Raw genomic sequence first — 19,320 nt, forward strand, 5'->3', positions numbered from 1 at the left:
CATGTAACAAGTCCAGTAACTGGTTCACGAGTTTTCTCGGAGGGATTACCTTGTCCCCTCTGTATGTGAACACTCCTTTGTCCCCCACTGACAACTCTTCTCTGACTTCATAGTAGGGCTTGACATCCTCGCTCATGTGCTTCTTGTCCGGCCATCCCGTGAGGATGTACTTCTTCACCTCCTTCAACACGCTGTCCTCCTCATATTCTTCAGCCCACTCCTGGTAGCTGATAACTTTGCCTTGATCCCCCACCAGGGCCACCAGTTCCCTTTGGTCTGCAGGGTCTTCTTCTCCAGGCTCCATTGCTGCTGCCCTGCTCAGATAATCAGCTACTCGGTTGCGATTTCCTGGGATGTACTCCACGTCATATCTGAATTCGAGTAGCTTTAGGGACATCTTCGAAATCCTGGGTGTGGCGTTGGCATGCCCACTCTATGTTAGCACCTTTACCAAAGGCTTATGATCCGTCCTGAGCAGGAATCTGGTGCCCCACAGGAACTGCCGAAATCTTGCTGTGGCCCACACTACCGCCAGCATCTCCTTTTCGATCACGCTGTACTTGCATTCCGTGGCCGTCAGTGCCCTGGATGCAAAACTGATAGTCTCCATCCGACCTTGACCTCGATCTTGCATGAGCACTGCTCCCAGGCCCTTGTCGCTGGCATCAGTTGTGAGCACGGTAGCACCCTGCGGGTCATATCCTCTCAGTGGCACTGCTCCTGTAACATCTCTCTTAATGGTATCAAACTCCTTTTGTGCCTCAGGTGTCCATTCAAAACTGGTGCTTTCTCTGGTCAGCAACCTCATTTCATGCGTTTTGGAGGCAAAGTGTACCACAAACTTGCTGTAATACTCAGCCATACCCAAAAACGACCTGACTTCCTCCTTGTTGGTGGGGGGCGGAGCTTCAGCGATTGCCTTCACATTGTCTGCTTTTGGTGTGATGCCCTGTGCCCCAATCTCATGACCTAGGTATGTCACCGATTCTAATCCCAAGCGGCATTTGGTCCATTCAGCCGTGAGGCCTTTGCTTTCCAGGGTCTTCAACACTCTCCCTAGTTTCTGATCGTGGTCCATCCTATCTCGCCCCATTACCAGAATGTCGTCCTGGAAATACTGGATGCCAGGTGAGTTCTTAAACAGTTGGTGCATTAACCTTTGGAATACCGCAGCCGCCGAGGCCAGTCCGAACGGCATGCGACAGAACTGGTAGCATCCGAATGGGGTGATGAAAGACGTGAGTTTTCTGCTGTCTGGGTGCAATACTACTTGGTGGTACGCAGAGGTCAAATCGATGGTGGAGTACCATTTGACTCCTCGGGTCTTTGCTAGCATTTCGTCGATCCTTGGGAGGGGAAATTTTTCTACAACAATGTTCTTATTTAGCTCTCTCAGGTCGACGCAGAGCCGGACCTTTCCATTCGGCTTCATGACTACAACCAAGGGTGCGAGCCACTCTGCGCAGGTGATGGGCTCGATTATCCCCTTACTCTCCAATTCCTGAAGCTCCTTTTGGACTGCCTCTCTTACCGCTATGGGTATATTCCTCACTTTATGGGCAACTGGGACGGCGTCCTCCTTGAGCACGATCTTATGTTGGAATCTTTCAAGCTTCCCCACCGTGCCTCCAAACACTCTTGGGTATTCCTCCTTCCACTTGGTGAGATTGGGCCATGTGTCTGGTTCCGTGAGCAAGATCTGTTCTTTGCCTCCTGGGTCTAACTTGATTCCCAGGTCGCCCTGGTCCAGCCACCCTAAGACGGACGGTCCTCTCTCTGAGATGTACAGTTTGCATAACGCTGATCTGCCTCTGAACTCAAACTTCAAGAGTCTATACCCCACCATTGGGATACGATCGCCATTATATGTGACTGGTCGGATGTCCAATTTCTCCAACTCCGGTCCAATCTTTGGTCGGAATGTTTCCTCCCACACTGCTCTTTGTATTATCGTGTAGGGGGAGCCTGTATCCGCCACTACACTGATGGTTACTCCTCCCATCTTCATTTCCAACACGGGTTTATTCGTCCTTTTTCCATCTACACACATGATTTGGTCGTATATGCATAGCACGGTGATGACTTCTTCCTCTTCCGTCTCTTCCTTGTTCTCTTCTTCCTGGTCTACATATTTCACCACGCTCTTAGACATTTTCTTCCGGCACACTTTCTCGTAGTGGCCGATGATGCCACAGTGTAGACACTTGGCCCTAAACGCAGGGCATCTTCTGTCGTGTGCCTCATGGGACCAGCTCCCACACCTGTAGCACGTTCTCTTGTTGCCGCTCCCATCCTGTTTCTTTTGCGATCCGGAGTTGCCCTGCCATTTGTTGGAACCCTTCGACGTAGCACCTCTGTACCTCTGATCCTTGCGGGGTTCTTCTTCCTGTATCCTGTTTACCATGGCCGTGGATGGCTGTTCTTTCTTGGTTGCGTCAGCGCACCTCCGCGCGAGTTCAGCCCTCTTGACAATGACCATTACATCCTTGAGTGTGGTATCCCCACTTGCCCATAGCTCGTCCTGGACGTTCGTGCTGGAGGTGTGCATTACTATTTGGTCTTTGATAAACTCTTCCTCCCACAGGCCATACCTGCACGTGGCCGCTAGTTTCTTCAGGGCCGCTACATATTCCTCAATCGACTCTCCAGCCCGTTGTTTTCTCTGCTGGAAGTTGAATCTGTCGACCGACACACATACCGTGGGCCGATAATGTTCATTCAGGTCGTCGATCGCATGGGCGTACACATCATCGTCTGAGCCATCTCTCTGTTTGGGTACCAAGCTTTTATATATCCTGAGTCCTTCAGGCCCTAGGTTGAGTAATAATATACGTTTTTTTCTGTTGGGTTTGAAAGTTTCTTCATTCTCGTCCTCTAGGACCTCTATGAAGTTGTTGATGTATTCGCGCCAGTCCTCCCACTTCATCAGTGGTTCTCCTGGTTTCGGGAGGAACTGGACTGGTGCAATAGCGTATCCCGCTGGAGCGCTCATTTTCTCCTCCTTGGCCGTCGTCGTTCTGTTTCCCTTTCCTGTGGGACTCCCTGGGGTGCTATCTATTTCTTCTTTCTTGGTCTGTTCTTGGGGACCTTCAGTGTCAGCCCCCTCACCCTCCTTTAAGGTAGCCAGGTCTGACCTCTCTGTGGATAGCGTGGGCTGGGTGCGGCACGCTGTCTGGCTACTGCGGGGTCTCTCTGTTTTTTATTTGTTTGTGTGGGTGAAAATGGCTCTGCCGCGCTCTTCAGGGTACAATACCTCCTGTGGTGCTCGCAGTCCTGGTGGTTCCCCCCAGTGGCGCTGCACTGGGTTGCTACTCAGCTGGCAAGTCCCTCTTCAACCTGGGTGGCACTGGTTGCCTAAGGTTCTCTGCTGGCTCCCTGTGCCTGTGTGGATGGGACTTGCAGTGTCTCCCTCAGCCACGTGGTAGGTGTGTTGCCATCCGTTTTTTTTTCCTTTATCTGTTTTTTTTTTCTTTTGGTCGAATCCCGACCTCGTCGCCACTGTAAAGGTGTGCCTCACAATGAAACCGCTGACTCAGAATTAGTTAACAACGGTTCTTTATTTGAATTTATGGCTATCCCTGAAGAGCGCCGAGCCAGCGCTCCGTTCCCTCGGCTCGCAGTCCTGTCTCTGCGCTGCGCGCGCAGCGCGCCCAAAATGGCCGCCGCACGTCACGTAGATACGTGACGTGCATAGACTAGTGCGCGCCACTACACAAAGGTAATTAATGAATTAATGAATGAATCGGAACAGTGAGTTCTGTAATCCAACTTCGTTGTGGCTTCGATAACATGGCTAATTTATAGCAGGGTCTCTTTAAGCAGGAGAGTGTGGATTCATGTAGCCTAACGTGTAACACATCTCTGCATTCATGGAGAATAAATGAATGAGCTCACTGGCCGGCTGAGGACACAACTAGTATATTTTACAAACGAGTTAAATTAGACCTCAAACTGATTTTGAGAGGCTGCTCAAAATGAGGATTGATCCAATGATTTTCGTGCCAGGTTCCTAAAGTAATATTGAACAATCCAAAATATCTATATCTTATTATGAAGTATAGTTTCTCGCAAGACATTTAGTAAGATTGTTTGAGCCTCTTCTTAAAAAAGGCTGTTGTTAAAAATAATATTCAGTCTTTTAAAAGGCAAAAAATAAAAATGTATTTGCTTGCAGTGCAACACTAGCACACTCACATATAATTAATTTTGTACGGAAAACACTGCAGATAATTACATTTAACTGTTTCCAAACACAAGAGTTTGCACTATAATTTCCTTTCCAATATTGCCACAGCAATGGATGAACAAAAAATTCACTAGTGCTGAAGTAATTGCGCGCTCTTGATGTTTAATCAAATCTTAGACTTTTACATGGAGGTAAAATGCTATCACTCAACATAATTGACAGTAGGTTTACGCAATTACTATCCTGTGTGCTGATGTAGAATGAGAATGAGTCTCACAAACAAGATCATAGCTACAGAAAGCTGACCAAATGCCCCTTTCTGTATCTAATATTACTATTAATGTGATATATTGTTTTTTTACATTAGCTTGTGGGACGGCTAACACTGTAAAAAGATAAAAAATGCATTTTGCTTTCCTTGGGTGGTCCGAATTGTATCCCATCGTTGTATAGGCACCAATGCATTCTATGTAATTAGGAAATGTTTGTGCATCTTTTCACTTGCACTGGTTCAAAATCATCCTGTTTCTATTTGGAATTGTTAAATTCATCTTTATCTTTGAACTGAAATATGTTTCCGAAATAAAATTGGAATATACTTGTTCCAAGCAATCCATTTCAGATCATCTCTTTTAACCTTCAAAAGGACTACCCTAGAGAAAGTCCTCTTAGTCATAATGCCTGAAAAATGTCTAGCATTTTGAAAGAGAAATCAGACATTTGAAGCCCACGATGTTCTAAAATGAGACACCACAGTAGCACACTTTCGATCACTTTGTGATCCATGATAGAATTCACTCCTGCAAAAATAAGCTCTGATAATGGAATTGCTCACTATGTTCTGCCTTCTCTGCTTTGTTAAAGTCTTCGGTCTTACACCGTATAAAACTTAAAGAGATGATGAATTCCTTTTGGATGTTTCCAGTAAGTGATCACTCTATTCAATAAAATCAGGCATGAACAGATGGTCTTATGTCTAGAAACCCTCCCGGAATTATGTTTATGTGAGTAACATTGGCTAATGAGGGTCTTTGCAAACTCAGCTTAGGTGATCAGTGCAAAAGGCAGTTCTCTCAGTAGTATACAGTAAATATCTCTACTGTCATCACTAGAAAATGATAATTGTCAATTTAGTACTAACCTTAAAGCATGAGAAAAATCTGCAGACCTCTCAGATCCATTGTATCCTTTTCTGGCCAAAGGATATTGTAATTGATGTCAATGGTAAATGGAATTGTTGATCTCTTCCACCTCTTATTCTGGCCTATCCACCTATTAACACCAGAGGTACTTTATTAACAGCATTAGGCAAAGCTGGCTTATCTCTTTTGCTTGATGAACTACTGTGGCTGCCTATTTCAGCCAGGAATAAATTCAGAATCTATTGCCTAGTCCACAGGGCCATCCTTGGAAATATTCCTTTCATACCTTACAGATTTGCTGAAGATTTCTAGTGGTAAAAGTGGTCTAACATGTCAAAACTGATCCAACTTCACACCCCAAAGATAAGAACCCCTACTGCTCAAATAAAGTCTTTCTCAAGTTCAGCCACATCAATCTAAAACTCTCTCCCTCTAGCCTTCAGAACCTTTACACATTACACCTCCTTCCGAAAACATGTGAAGGCTCCCCTTTTCAAACAACACTTATATAATGTTTTGCAAAGAACTGACGATGTCTTTCTCATGCTCGTCTCCATTTATCTTTATGTTTATTAACGATTATGATGGTCTTCCTCCCCATCTCGATGTACCCTGTTACTTTTGAAAGTTTTATTGTAAAGCACCCTTATACCACAGAAGTCCGGGTGTCATGTAAATGGCAAAATAGTTTTTAAAAAAGTGCAATCACAATAAAGCGTTTGCTCCTTTCTGATTGCAAATTTACTTAGGCATGTTGAATAATACTTTAAGCATATTGTTTCTTAAATATTTTATCATGGTTCATTATTGCTTTAAACTTCCAAGAGTCTACACTATATTTAATTTGCAATGTATTTAAGGCATCAAAATAAAACACATATTCTACTGTGAAATCATAAAAGACAGAGGTATATGGTTTTCATATAAAAGTGAGAAATAATTGAAACTCATTGTTAAAGTCTGTCTCTTATGTTCAAAACAACTTGGAGCTAAGGAGGGTATATGGGGGAACTGTGTTGGGGTTAGTCTGCAATGATGCACAGCATTAAGAACTTGGTATATTAAAGTACTGTCACATCAATAAGATGCTCTGACGTATACCCTGCCAAACAATAGTTTGATCCTACTGGCAAGCAGAGAAAAGAAAGACTGCACAATGAATTATGTAGTGCCACTGGGACACTTGTGGATTCATGGATTCTTTCATCACATCCAAGAATCTCCATGCTGCCTTTGGCGCTGTGAAATCCACGCTGCTATATCGAAAATTAACCATAGTTACTCAGGGTGTTAAACTGAAGCCACCACACCTATTGTGATGAAAAAAGTTTTACAAGTTGGAGCAATTGCTTCCTCAGTGGTATGGCATTTGTGAATATGTGGTGGGCATCCTTACCACTGACATGGTACCAATAGTGTAATCTCACATACCAGGGATAAAGGATTCCAAAAGCAAGGTTTCATCAACCGCACAATCAGGACCACACAGGATACTCATCTTGGAGACCCTTGCACCATTCTTTCATTCCTCCATTTTGAATTTCAAATGTGTAACTGAGGCTATGCCACGCTCCCTAAAGGATTTCTACTTTTGAAACTCTGACACAGGATTCTGGACCTGCATCTTCGTGATTCAGTCCCTTAATTTTGTTCTTTGTACTTTTCACTTGGTAATTGATCCATGTCACTGTCTTCTCCACTGCTGATACTATCAGAAATGTCTCTCCAAGATTTTGTCAGATCCTGACGAAGATGTTAATTTGGGGAGGATAGGATCTTCAGAGTTCTCCTCTTAATCTGTATTTTGACCAGATGTGTTTGTGTGCCCCAGACAGTTTTGTTTTATTATCCTAAGGAGGAGTTGGGGACCTTCTGAAGTAAATGCAAATCTCTGTAAAGTTCCTCCAACAGAGATACCTCATGACCAAATCCAGAGGAGCAGAATCTACAATCATTATGAATTTAGCTGTACTCATGCTGGTGGAAACATTTGGAAATGCATGCTATCTTTCACTCTACAGCCTCTCTCCTATCTCTATCCTACCTGCTCTCTTCTCTGTTATATATACTGCATCTAAAGCCTAACGTCTCCACAAGGCTCTGAAATATCAGTGAAACATGGGATCTTTTTTAAGGCTCCACAAAGAGCGGGGATACGTGCATTCCCAGGAAACAGAGTAAGCAGTCAAAGCAACTGTCAGGTTCCACTCAGGTGTTATAACAGTGTCAGCACTGCCTTCTTGGTGAATGTGTCTTACTCCTTAGATGCGTACACCTCCTTCACCTGTGATCCAAAACAATGTCAAGTTTGGGCCTCAGGGCTACATTTCCACCTCTTGCACCCGGGACACTCAAAGAGGGTTACCTGGTGAGTCGGGCCACAAAATGCAGCTCAGAGGACAGAACCATGCCAGTGGTCCATGAGAAAGCATACTTTATGAAGCTCAGCTTGCCAATCTCCCTGACCTCTCGCCACTTGACCCCTGCCCTGCCAAATTTTTGGCGGAGATGGCGGCGGTGGTGAATCCCCTGGTTAATCCCATCCTCAATGCCTCTCTGAGGGAGGGGAGTGTTCCTCGCACCTGGAAAAGGGCGATGGTGGTCCCCCTCCTGAAAAAGCCTGGTCTTGATGCCGATGTTTTGGCCAACTACAGGCCAATTTCACTTCTCCCGGCTCTGGCGAAGATCACTGAAAAACATGTCCATGGTGTCTTGTCGAGCTTTCTTGAAACTAATAATCTGCTCCATCCTTCCCAATCCGGATTCCGTCCTAATTTTAGCACGGAAACGGCGTTGTTGGAGGTCTCAGAGATCATCAGGGAGACCTTGGATGTTGGTGGCAAGGCCATGTTAGTCATGTTGGACCTGTCGGCGGCCTTTGACACCGTCCCCCATGAGGCGCTCCTCGCCAGGCTCCATGACATCGGCATCAGGGGGACGGTGTTCAAATGGTTTACATCCTTTTTGGAAGGCCGCCGCCAGACGGTCTGGGTTTCCCAGAGCTCCGCCGAGATGCCGCCTTTGGGAGTCGGGGTTCCACAGGGTTCTGTGTTGAGCCCGTCGTTGTTTAACATCTATATGTCCCCTCTGGCGGCGGCGGTGGAGGCTTATGGGGCCCAGATCGTGTCCTACGCCGATGACACGCAACTCCTCTTCACTTGCGGTAAAGATCTAGCATTTGATGGAGAGAATATCCGGGGTTGTCTGGGCATGGTATTCGATTGGCTCCAGCGGAACAGCCTGAAGGCCAACTCCAGTAAGTCGGAGGTCTTATTCTTCGGCTGTGTCACCGACCCTGAGTGGCAGCTATGGTGGCCGTCTGAAATGTGCCCTCCTGCACAGTCATCATTGGTCGCCAAAAATCTTGGGGTTAAACTGGACAATAAGCTTTCGCTGAGAGCGCATGTCCTGGGTCTGGCCGGCACCTGTTTCGGCATTCTGAAAATGCTCCGCAAGTTTCTTCCACTGCTCTCTGCGGAGCATAGGCGAATTGCCGTCCAGGCGCTTATCGGATCCAGGTTGGATTATGCCAACGCCCTTTTTCTTAGCCTCCCCGACTACCTAGTCCAGCGCCTGCAGGTGGCTCAAAACTCTGCTGCCCGTGCCATTTTTGGTTTGCATAGGCGAGCACGAGCTTCTGGGCTGCTGCAAATGCTCCACTGGTTGCCCATCCGGAAGCGGATTATGTTTAAATCCCTGACGCTGATGCACAAAGCACTTTTTGGCTCAGGGGCTGGGTACCTAAGGCGTAGGTTGGCCTTCTATCGCCCAACCCGCTCGCTGCGGTCTGAATCTCTTTTTACAGCTGTGGTTCCGCGTGTGAGGAAGGCCCGCACTGGGGGCCGTTCCTTCAGCTATAAGGCCCCCCAGCTGTGGAACAGTCTTCCACTGGCGCTACGCAGTACCCCCAATCTGCTTCAGTTTAGGAAGAGCCTGAAGACCTGGCTTTTTAATCTCTAGTTTCTTTTGGGTGGGTTTCGTTTTGTCTGTTCTCTGTATTTGCTTTCCTGTTATGTTATTCTGTATGGAGCTGCCTGTGGAAAGCGCCGGGACACTCTTTTAGAGTAGCCGTGCGCTATATAAACTTAGTTTAACATAACGTAACATAAGCTCTTAATAGTCCATTTGAAGGCACCTAAAAGTAAAATAGCAAAGTAATCCAGCAAAACACTAGATCCCAGAGGTTTTATAGAGAACTCACACAATCTATTAATAGATTCTGCAACATCCGCATGATCATGGTTATGGTTGCATTTGGAAAATCAGGAACAACAATGTGAATAGAATAAAAAACATAAACTATTTAGAACTAACCCATTTTCTTAAGGTAAGATAACTCTTTCATTGCTTCATCACACAAAGAGGGCCTGAGGAGATTTAAAGACCAACAGGGGACAACTCCCCATCGAAAAAGTCCTATAACACAAAAGGGCTACCTGACATAGCAGGTAACACACATACTGGTGGGACCATATCTGAGTGACGATTCACTCCAACCACTGGTTCATAATACCTTCTTATGGTTGTGTATGTCTCTGTTAAATATAGAGAGGCATACTCCACATAAAGTTTTTGGTATCCTTTTGAGTTCGTTTTAACTCACATTCACCCTCACAAAACTTTGCACTGCCTTCACCACACTCCGCTCATCTATAGGTTTTAGTATACTTCTCATCTCACACTTAAAACATCCCTGAGTGCCTCCCTCTCAGAGAGGGGGTTGTAGTCCACTCTGTGACCAGGTTTGCATTTCGAGGATGTTACCCAATGATAAAGCATGCCATCCTCGGGTGGGTGAGGGAAACCGTCCTATAAAAGGTACACTCCTGCACGCCGCCCCTATCTTTTATCAGACCCAGCGGCCCTTTTGTGTTATAGAACTCTTTCATTGCTTCCTCAGCAACTGCACTCCAGTGATGTATATTGCAATTTAGACATTCATGAACAGTGGCTCATAGAACTAACAAGTCTTCATCGAAGTTACAGCAGAAGTCCTTGAAAGTTTTACTTTTGAGGACATCATAAAAGCCTCATTCACAATACACACTTTCTAACAAGATCTTATACAATGCTAGTACATTGAAGTAATCTAATCGATGCTCTGTGGAAACAAAGGGAGTGGTGGCTTTGCAGAGGGCTACTGATTGGTAGGGGGGAATGAGCAGGAGAAATTGAATAGAACACAATAAAGTGCGTCCATGTTATAAAATAATGGTGTACCACACGAAAATGTAGCATAACTATTGATAGTATTGTTTAGACTTCTAAATAACCTAGGTACTCATTTTGGTGCAACTCCATCAGTTTAAGCTGTATACATCATTAGAACAAAAACATTTCAAGAACAATTTTCAAATGCTATAACAATTTTTACAAGCTGGTTTTACTTCTGTTTTAGGTTGAAAGACTTCATCGGGCTTTACAAAGAACACTAGCAAGGCACAAATCAAAGGAAAGCAGGTAAGAAAAAAATATTTGTTTGCATACTGCCATTTGGACACTTTTAGTTTTCACAATTTCTGCATAAGGAGAATAATCAAAATAGCCCTGAATCTTGCTAAAAATATGATGTTCGAAACCCCTGACATACTGTTTTCCTCAAAACATTCAAAGTGTCAAAAAATGTTTCATTCACTTTAAAAAGATTTAGCACACTGTCAAATAGAAGCCTAGTTAACATTCAATATTCAGAGCATCACATTATCAACACACACTACATTACCATTGTGAGTCTCATGGTAAATGTATCTGATTATTGCCATTTTTCAAATCACATCAGTGATTTATTTGGAATTGATGTGATTTTCCTAGTACTGTGTTCATCTTAAAAGAGAGGAATGGGTCCTGTTTCCCTAAATATAGTCTCACTCTATACAGTTGTGAAATTGCAATGTTTTTGTAATACTGATGCATTAACCCTATTGCATGAATGCATACATGTGGTATTTCTATAGTGTGAAACTATTGCCATAATGTAAAGGCTCAGGGTCGAAGACAAGCATAAAGTCAATAAAAGATAGGCGAGTTAGCTAGATTGTGGACTGTTTATGTATTGTGATGTAGTGTCCTTTAAAGAGGTGGCTCTTCAACTCTTTCCTAAATTGGAGCATTGTTGGGGTGGTCCTGATGGACATGAGGATCTTGTTCAAGATACTGTGTGCATAGATGGAAAAGGCATGCTTCTGTGGTTTATCCGTTTTTTAAACACTTTTTTTATGTCATATGTACTTTAATATGCATCTTCTCTGGTGTTCTGGACCTTGCTGTTCAGTCAATGTGAATGTGCTGTGTGGAATGTTGGAGTGGGGGTGATGCAAGGGAATGTTTGTGTGCCTGTGAGGTGGAGAGTGGCAGTTGCAGTATGGGATGAGCAGCAGGGAGGCTGCTCCTGGTGGGGCTACCCTAAGGACCTACCTATGCATGTACTTATCTGCAACTAAGACTAAATAAATCATCTTCTAAAATTACTTCTCAGCTACCAGACTTGCATTACAACACACTTCTTAATCTGCAGTCTGATGGTGTCCTGGGCGCAGGTGTGTAAGAACCACCAGAGCTGGTCTGCATCATATGTGACGGTGCTGGTTGTGATGGCTTTGTGAATGTTGCAGCTGGTATTGAAGCTGGGGAGAACAGCCATAACAACGTGGGCCTTACCCCGCGCTGCTATTACAATGCTGCTTTTACAACGACTTGCGCTAGAGGGCCCTGTTGGATAGGGAATAGTTTAATTTTCTATTCCAACACCTTCCCTACTGTAACGTGGGCTGGAGTTGGAATAGAAAATTAAACTATTCCACTATCCAGCGCTTACGTTGTACCGACTTGCATTGTAAAAACAGCGTTGTAATGGCACGCGGGGTAAAAACCCGCGTTGTAATGCCATACAACCGAAGCTGGTGTGTGTTGGCAAAGAAAGCCAACCAAGTTCCATAAGGATGGGATGGTGTGATCATTTTTCTTCAGGTCTAGGACGAGACATACTGAAGCCTCTGGGATGCCATTAAGGAATGCCAATTGAGATCCTGGAAGGCTATAGGGCAGGGAATTACAGCCAACCATATGAAAGAGTACAAGGGCATGAACAGCGGTGCTAAAAGTCACGTTCTGGAAAAAAAGGTTTACTGTATTGCTGTAGAGGAGGTCCTAACATATTTCCACAACTCTTATATTTTGAATAAACTACAAGCACTGATATTACTACAGACATCATATATAAAATATGATGTATTCTAGTTTGGTAGTTTGCTTTACTTATTAGTATCACTTTCTGTGGTCCACTCTCTTTTTTAGTATCATTTGGCTGCTAAGGTGTACCTTTCATGAAGAGAGTGGTAATAACTTAAAAAACGTTAAATGTCCAGCTTGTTATATAGTTTTTAATATCAAAATGTTTGTAAGTGTTCCATATTTTGGTGTATGAAGGAAACGAGGTTCCGGAAATAAGTACAGATGCACAGAGGTTTTTTCACAAAACTACATGTGTGGTGCCAAACTCAGGGTTGCAGAGCTAGAATCTAAGCTTGTCCTTTATTCTTCCCAATGCCTAGTTCTTCTACCCTACACTTTTTGTCTCTTTATCTCAGACTTGTAGGCCCTTTTTGATTCCTGCATTCTCCATTTGTCACAGTTTTTCTGTTTGTTTCTTCCACGGTTCTTTTTTATTTCTACTTTCTCTATTTGTCACTGTTCCTTTCTTTTCACCTGTTTTCTGCCTTTCCCTCTCTTGCTCTGAGTCAAAGTTTGATGAAGAATTGCTGGAAGATAATGAGAATTGTTTGTGATCACTTAAGTGGACAAATAGGAGAGGCAAGGTCTGAACCCAGGTCAAACAACTGTCATCAACCCAGACAATAAAACACATCTCCCCACTAGAGGCTTGCTTGGCCTTCATGGATGAGAGAAGATTTCCACCCATGGAATTACATCTGAAATTCTATGGCACAGCAATAACATATTATTGCCTGAAGACTCTACAGTGCTAGTAATATGGTCAAGTCAAACTATAGGAGCACGAGTGTCAATGGAACACTTCATTATGTATATGCTACTTGATTGTTTGCCTATGTTATGTTATGTTAGCGGATTTCTAAAGCACAACAGCTGCCCCAGCAAAGAGGCATCCCAGTGCTGAACAGCAGTGAGGTGGCAACTCAGAAAAGGGCAAGGGGAGACCTACGGAGTGGGGAAGAGAAAGGTTTTTATTACTTTCCTGAACTCGAGATAATTATTAAGCCCCCGAATGTAGGCCGGCAAGGAATTCCAAAGGATGGCCACTCTGTTCCAAAAGGAATGACCTCCGGCACAAACCCTCCTAACTCGGGGGACCACCACCAGGTATTGTCCCATGGAGCAAAGCTGGCGGGAGGGGGCATAGGGTAGAAGCAGGTCGGTCATGATTTCCGAAGATGCCAGTTTCAGGGTTTTGAAGGCCATACAGAGATCCTTAAACTCAATTCGCCTAGCCATAGTCAACCAGTGGAGATAGCAAATGGCGCTAGACACTGAGCAGACCGAGGAGAGATCTTGCGGCCGCATCCTGAACTCTCTGAAGCCTCCGTATTACAGCCTTGCTAGCACCCAGATACAGTGAACTGGCGTAATCAAGTCTTGACATGATCAGGGCCTGGATGATGATCTGCCTAGCAAGGGCATCAAAGAAACCCAGGATGGGTTTGAGTCCTCGCAACAATCCAAAGCAAGTTCCCGTCACCTTTTTAGTTTGAGTCTGAAAGTTAAGCGAGGCATTCATCCAGACCCCAAGATTCTTCACAGCTTGCATGGTGGCAGGGGCAGTGCCTAGGCTCTTGGGCCACCAGAGCTCATTCCATAGGCCATGGTCCTTTCCCACCAACAACACCTCCGACTTGTTGGCATTGAGTTGGAAACAGTTGGCGGTCATCCACTCGGCGACTGCAGCAAGTTCACCTTGGAATTTCACAGCGTCCTGCTTGGAGTCGCTCGAGAGAGCCACCACCAACTGTGTCCCATTGGCATAGGAGACCATGGTCAGCCCACTGCTCTTGACTACTCCAGCCAGAGGTTGAACGTATAGGTTGAAAAGCAGAGGGCTCATGGAAGAGCCCTGTGTACCCCTTGTATTATGGGAAAGATGCTAAAGGTAAAGGGGGGATCATTTACTTGAAACATCCTGTCCACATGGAAAGATGCCAGCCACTTCAAGGCTGAGCCAGACACTCCCGCCTTCTCCAGGCGTCGTAACAAAATGGCGTTGGCACACCTTGTCTAACCCGGCTCTAAGATCCAGAAGGATCAGTGCCGACGTCTGCCCAGCATCTAAAGCTTGTCAGAGATGTTCAGTCACGGCCAAGAGCGCTGACTCTGTACTGTGGCTGGGGCTCAAATCATTTTGGGAAGGGTGGAGCCTGTTATTGGAGTTTAGATGTTCTGTGAGGAGAGAGTTAACGTAGGCTTCTGTTAACTTTGCAGTCCATGGTAGCAGGGAGATTGTCCAGACGTTTTCTGGCTTTTTAGTGTCTAAGGAAGGCTTTTTGAGCAGCGGTATCACCCTGGCCTGCTTCCAAGCTGTAGGCACGACCGCTAGGCTGAGGGACCCATTGATCACCTGTTCCAAAGGGCGAAGGATAGTGAGTAGGTTTTTCCGAAATTGGTCAGGCTTCAGAGGATCGACTGGAGAGCCCGACTTGACTTTAGAGCAAAGGGTGATCAATAGATACAGAGGAATAGGAGAAAAAGCCTCTAGTGTAGCCTTGATGTGATTGCAAGAGGCCTCAGGGTGGCCTGGTTGGACCATAGGGAAGCATTTATAAATGTCTTCTACCTTCCTAACAAAGAAGGCAGCAAGCTCTTCACACTGCTGATCGGAGGTGATCAGTGGTTCTACGGCGTATTTCTGGGTTTTAAGGTCTGAGACTATTGAGAAGATTCTCTTCGCTGGGTTAGTACTCTGGCTGATTTGCTCAGCATAATATGCTGCACGCTCAACTTGGATGGCCCTGTGATATCTTCTAACAGCAGCCCGGTGGTACTCCTTAGAGGTCGGATCATAATTCCTTCTCCAAGTTCTCTCCAGCATTTTTCATTTTTTACGCAAGGCAGCTAATTTGGTATTGTACCATGGGTTAGATTTGGGGCGACGATTCATGGACAATTTAGCTAGAATAAGGCTATCCAAGGGCTGGCTGATCCAGTTGTAGAAGACCGAATTAGCCTCTTAGGGGTCCGCTGAGAAAGCTGGGGAGGTATCTGAGAGGTGGGTTTCGAATTGGTCCCAGTTCAGTTTATGCTGGGGCGTTTGAGAGAAAACGTTTTCACTAAAATACGCACAGGCGTAATGTCCAGGATGGAATTGGGGACTAGATAATGATCCGACCAAATCATCAGAACAGGGAGTCGGACAGTGAGGGAAGGTATATTAGTAAACACTAGGTCCAATAGGTTGTCAGCTGAGTGCGTTGGGCCTGAGGCCCGTTGATCGAGCTGACAAGCTGCATGATCGGCAAAAAAATTAGTCACTTCGGGGTCAGAGTGATTATCCAGATGCAAGTTAAGATCCCCAGTGACTGTGAAATTAGAGACATTGACGACCAGAGCATTGACAGTCTCAGAAAGAGCTTCCCTGAACAATTTAGAGGGACCCGGGGGTCGATAGATTAGTAAACCTGTCAAGGTGTAGTTGGGATTAAGGGCGATTTTAAAATAGGCACATTCACACCCGCAACCTTTATAAAAGAGCAAAGGTAGCCGTTTTTTTTAAAAAACGCAATACCCCCGCCTCTCGTTACCCTGTTTAGGGTATGTATCTTATAGTCTTCCGGGAGTTCGAGCACTTGCTCTGTGACCATGTCATCCGAGACCCAGGTCTCTGTAAGAAACAGAACGTCGGGGGACTCAGCTTCCAGGAGTTGATGCACATCAGCAAAGTTTTTGGCTAGAGAGTGGCAATTAAGGTGGAAAATTGTTGTGGAATAACTCAGAGGGGGGCTGCTGGGCTTTTCCGGGATGGCAAACACAAAACCACACCATATGCAGCCAAAAGGACCCTCTAGACCATACAGATTAGATTGTTTGCACCTGCACACTCGCATCTTAATTGTAAGCAGCTCATTCCGATCATACGTGTACCTCATTTTATCTGAATTGACAGCATGTCTGGCGTCTGACGACAAACTGGCGCGTACAGACGCAGACAGGCTTGCCTTTGGCACACCGGTGGTGCGCCTGCTGTTCACCCATGCTGCTTATGTAGTGCCCCCGGAAGCAGAAATGAGGGGAGGAGGGTGTAGCCACGTCCCTCCATACAAACAGCAGAACGCTGCGGTGGACTGGGGATGACGGGAAAAGTATGAGAAATGTGCAGGTAAGCTTCAGTTTTAAAAAGCAATAAAACAGAGAATATAATTCTTAAAACCAAGTTTTAAAAATAAAACAGTGCAAATAAAGTTTTAAAGCAATGGTGACCTTGCTAAGTGGCGCGCTGTCACCTCACGCTCTGTGGCCGGGAACCCATGCTGCTTATGTAGTGCCCCTCGAAGCGGAAATGAAGGGAGGAGGGTGGAGCCACGTCCCTCCACACAAACAGCATAACGCTGCGGTGGACCAGGTCCAGCGGGAAAAGTATGAGAAACGCGCAGACAAGCGTCGGTTTTAAAAAGCAATAAAACAGAGAATACAATTCTTAAAACCAAGTTTTAAAAATACAACAGTGCAAATCAAGTTTTAAAAATGTTCTGACCTTGCCGAGTGGCGCGCTATCACCTCATTTAATTTTTAGGTTCAAGATAGTGCCAGGAAGCACCACCAGGATGTTTAGCATTGATACACCTATAAGTGTGGCTGTCATTAGTGCAGTGGATGCCGTAGCACCTGGTTCCTGGGTGTGGATTTCCATAGCACCCTAACCCCGATTGGTATTTACTACACAACTGGGGGACTGCAGTGCCCATTTATTTGTTGGCATTAGGGCCCATGCACCTTTGACAGGCTACTGAGTATTCCATGAACAATTTGGGCTAAAATCATTTGTCAACCGTACAGTTCAAGAGAACAGATGGCATTCTGATTCTAATGTAATGCAGATATAGGGACGCATTGAGAATTCGAGAGTTTGGAAAAAATGCAACAAATTGTTGGTTCTCCTTCACCATCAAACTCACATTTCCTCATCACATTTAGAAAGGTTTGCTTTGGTGGAGCCTAGCTTGGTCTGCTAGTGTTAATCATTGATCTGGTGCCTTCTGCCTCTAGACCACCATTTCACAGTGACAATTGTCCCTTCATATTTAGCGTAGGGCAACAGTCATTTGATTTTTGAGCCCAGGTCTTCCAGGCAAGGCATGGTGGACATGTGGTCCTGAAGTGCATGAAGAGAACTTACCACTGGCTATCTATTTTTTGTTTTCCAGTACAAATCCCAATATCAGGAGGTTTATTTTTGGAAAACAAAATACTTTTCCAAGTGGACACGAGAAAGCTGGTGCCTGCTTGGCACAATTCACAGCCTTCTCTGCAACCACCACACCAACTATTGCAATGAAGGCTTTAGTGATCCCCACCTGGAAGTGAGGTTTCTCTGTCTATGCGTGCACTCCTCTGCGGTCCATCCACTAGTGTCCAAACCACACTCCTAGTTTTTCCTTGTCATATATTTATATATTTATTATTAACATGTTCCTGCAAGATGGTTGAAGTCAAAGTAAAGTGTCCCGGAATGCGTAATGTGGTAAATGACGTATCTTTGATTAGAACCACGGTCAGCTGTGACCAGTCACCAACTGAACCACTTGCATGCATCTTCTCTCATGTATAGACTTGCTGTCTTGTTGGTAAATGTGAGATTTCCAAATGGATTGGTCACAATGTAAGATTAAAAGGGATGGGATCAAACCGGTCATAAAAGCATTCCTTTCTCTGGATCAGTGAATTATTTGAAACTGTTGAAAAATTCCTTGTTTTCTGGATGCCAGATTAATTTAAGTTTTATTTACTTTTGGGCCATCGTTCTTACTCTATGTCCTTATGAGCCTTGTGCACCTCCCAGTCAGCCAGTCAATGATTAGGATGTTCTCCACCAACAACCATTCCAATTTTCCACCCTCTGTTTTCATGTTTGCCAGATTTAGAGTAAACCACTAGCTGTCCTTCTTCTCAGCTGCCTGACGTTTTTTGAGATAAGGGGTCTGTTTGAAATGGGTTTCTGGTTGACTAGGGTATGCACCTAAGTCAGACAGAACCCACCCCTCTAGTCTGGTTGAGTAAGTTACCCACCATAGATAACCTGTGCTCACCCCCAGTAGCTTGGCATAGAGCAGTCAGACTTATCCCCAGAGGCAATGTGTAAAGCATTTGCGCAATAGCTTCACCCCAGCGACACAATGAATACCCCACAATGGAGACATCCCACAGAGATATAGAAAGAAATATCCTTTGTATTATGCATAAAATCACATTAGAACATAGTCACATAAATCACGGGGCCACTAGGCATGTGTCACAAAGAAATGCATATAAAAACATAGACCACATTTACATAAATCACTGTACCACTAGGCACACAGATCATGATATTTCCTTGCCAATCGGGCAGTTGTCATAACATAAGTAGTGTACTACAGTAGCCACTTAAAAGCTGCACATGTCATCAAAATACTCTCAACCTGTACGCATACTGGCAATACTGTAGCCATCCAAGTGACATCCATTATGATTACAGTAAAGACTTGTGGCAGGTAATGCACCAGGTTAGGACAAAAGCACATGGGTCGACTATACTGTGCACGCTGGGAAATGCAAACATCAAAAACAAATTACATCAAGGCATGAGATGTAACAGAGCAGCTGGAGCGTAATATATCAATCACAGGGTATCACTGTATCATATAAATCACACAAAACAAAAAGTCACCATAAGCCCATCAGATCAACAATCCTACAGGAATCCCTGCGCTCCTCTTAGGGGAGCTACGGTAATCCTAGCAAGACTGGTAGAAAGATGAATCCCTCTGGAATGAA

General features: G+C 44.8%; 1 protein-coding gene across 3 annotated transcripts in view; it reads left to right on the top strand.

Annotated features, from left to right (window-relative positions):
• Positions 1–19,320, top strand: part of GUCY1A1 (guanylate cyclase 1 soluble subunit alpha 1) — a 548,740-nt gene that overhangs the window by 298,328 nt on the left and 231,092 nt on the right. For all 3 annotated transcript variants that reach the window (XM_078676973.1, XM_078676975.1, XM_078676974.1), the window contains exon 3: positions 10,727–10,788. In XM_078676973.1, coding sequence (XP_078533099.1) covers positions 10,727–10,788 — 62 coding nt within the window. The remainder of the gene's footprint in view (positions 1–10,726; positions 10,789–19,320) is intronic.

This window comes from Lissotriton helveticus, chromosome 2_1, assembly GCF_964261635.1.
Source record: "Lissotriton helveticus chromosome 2_1, aLisHel1.1, whole genome shotgun sequence".
NCBI lineage: Eukaryota > Metazoa > Chordata > Amphibia > Caudata > Salamandridae > Lissotriton > Lissotriton helveticus.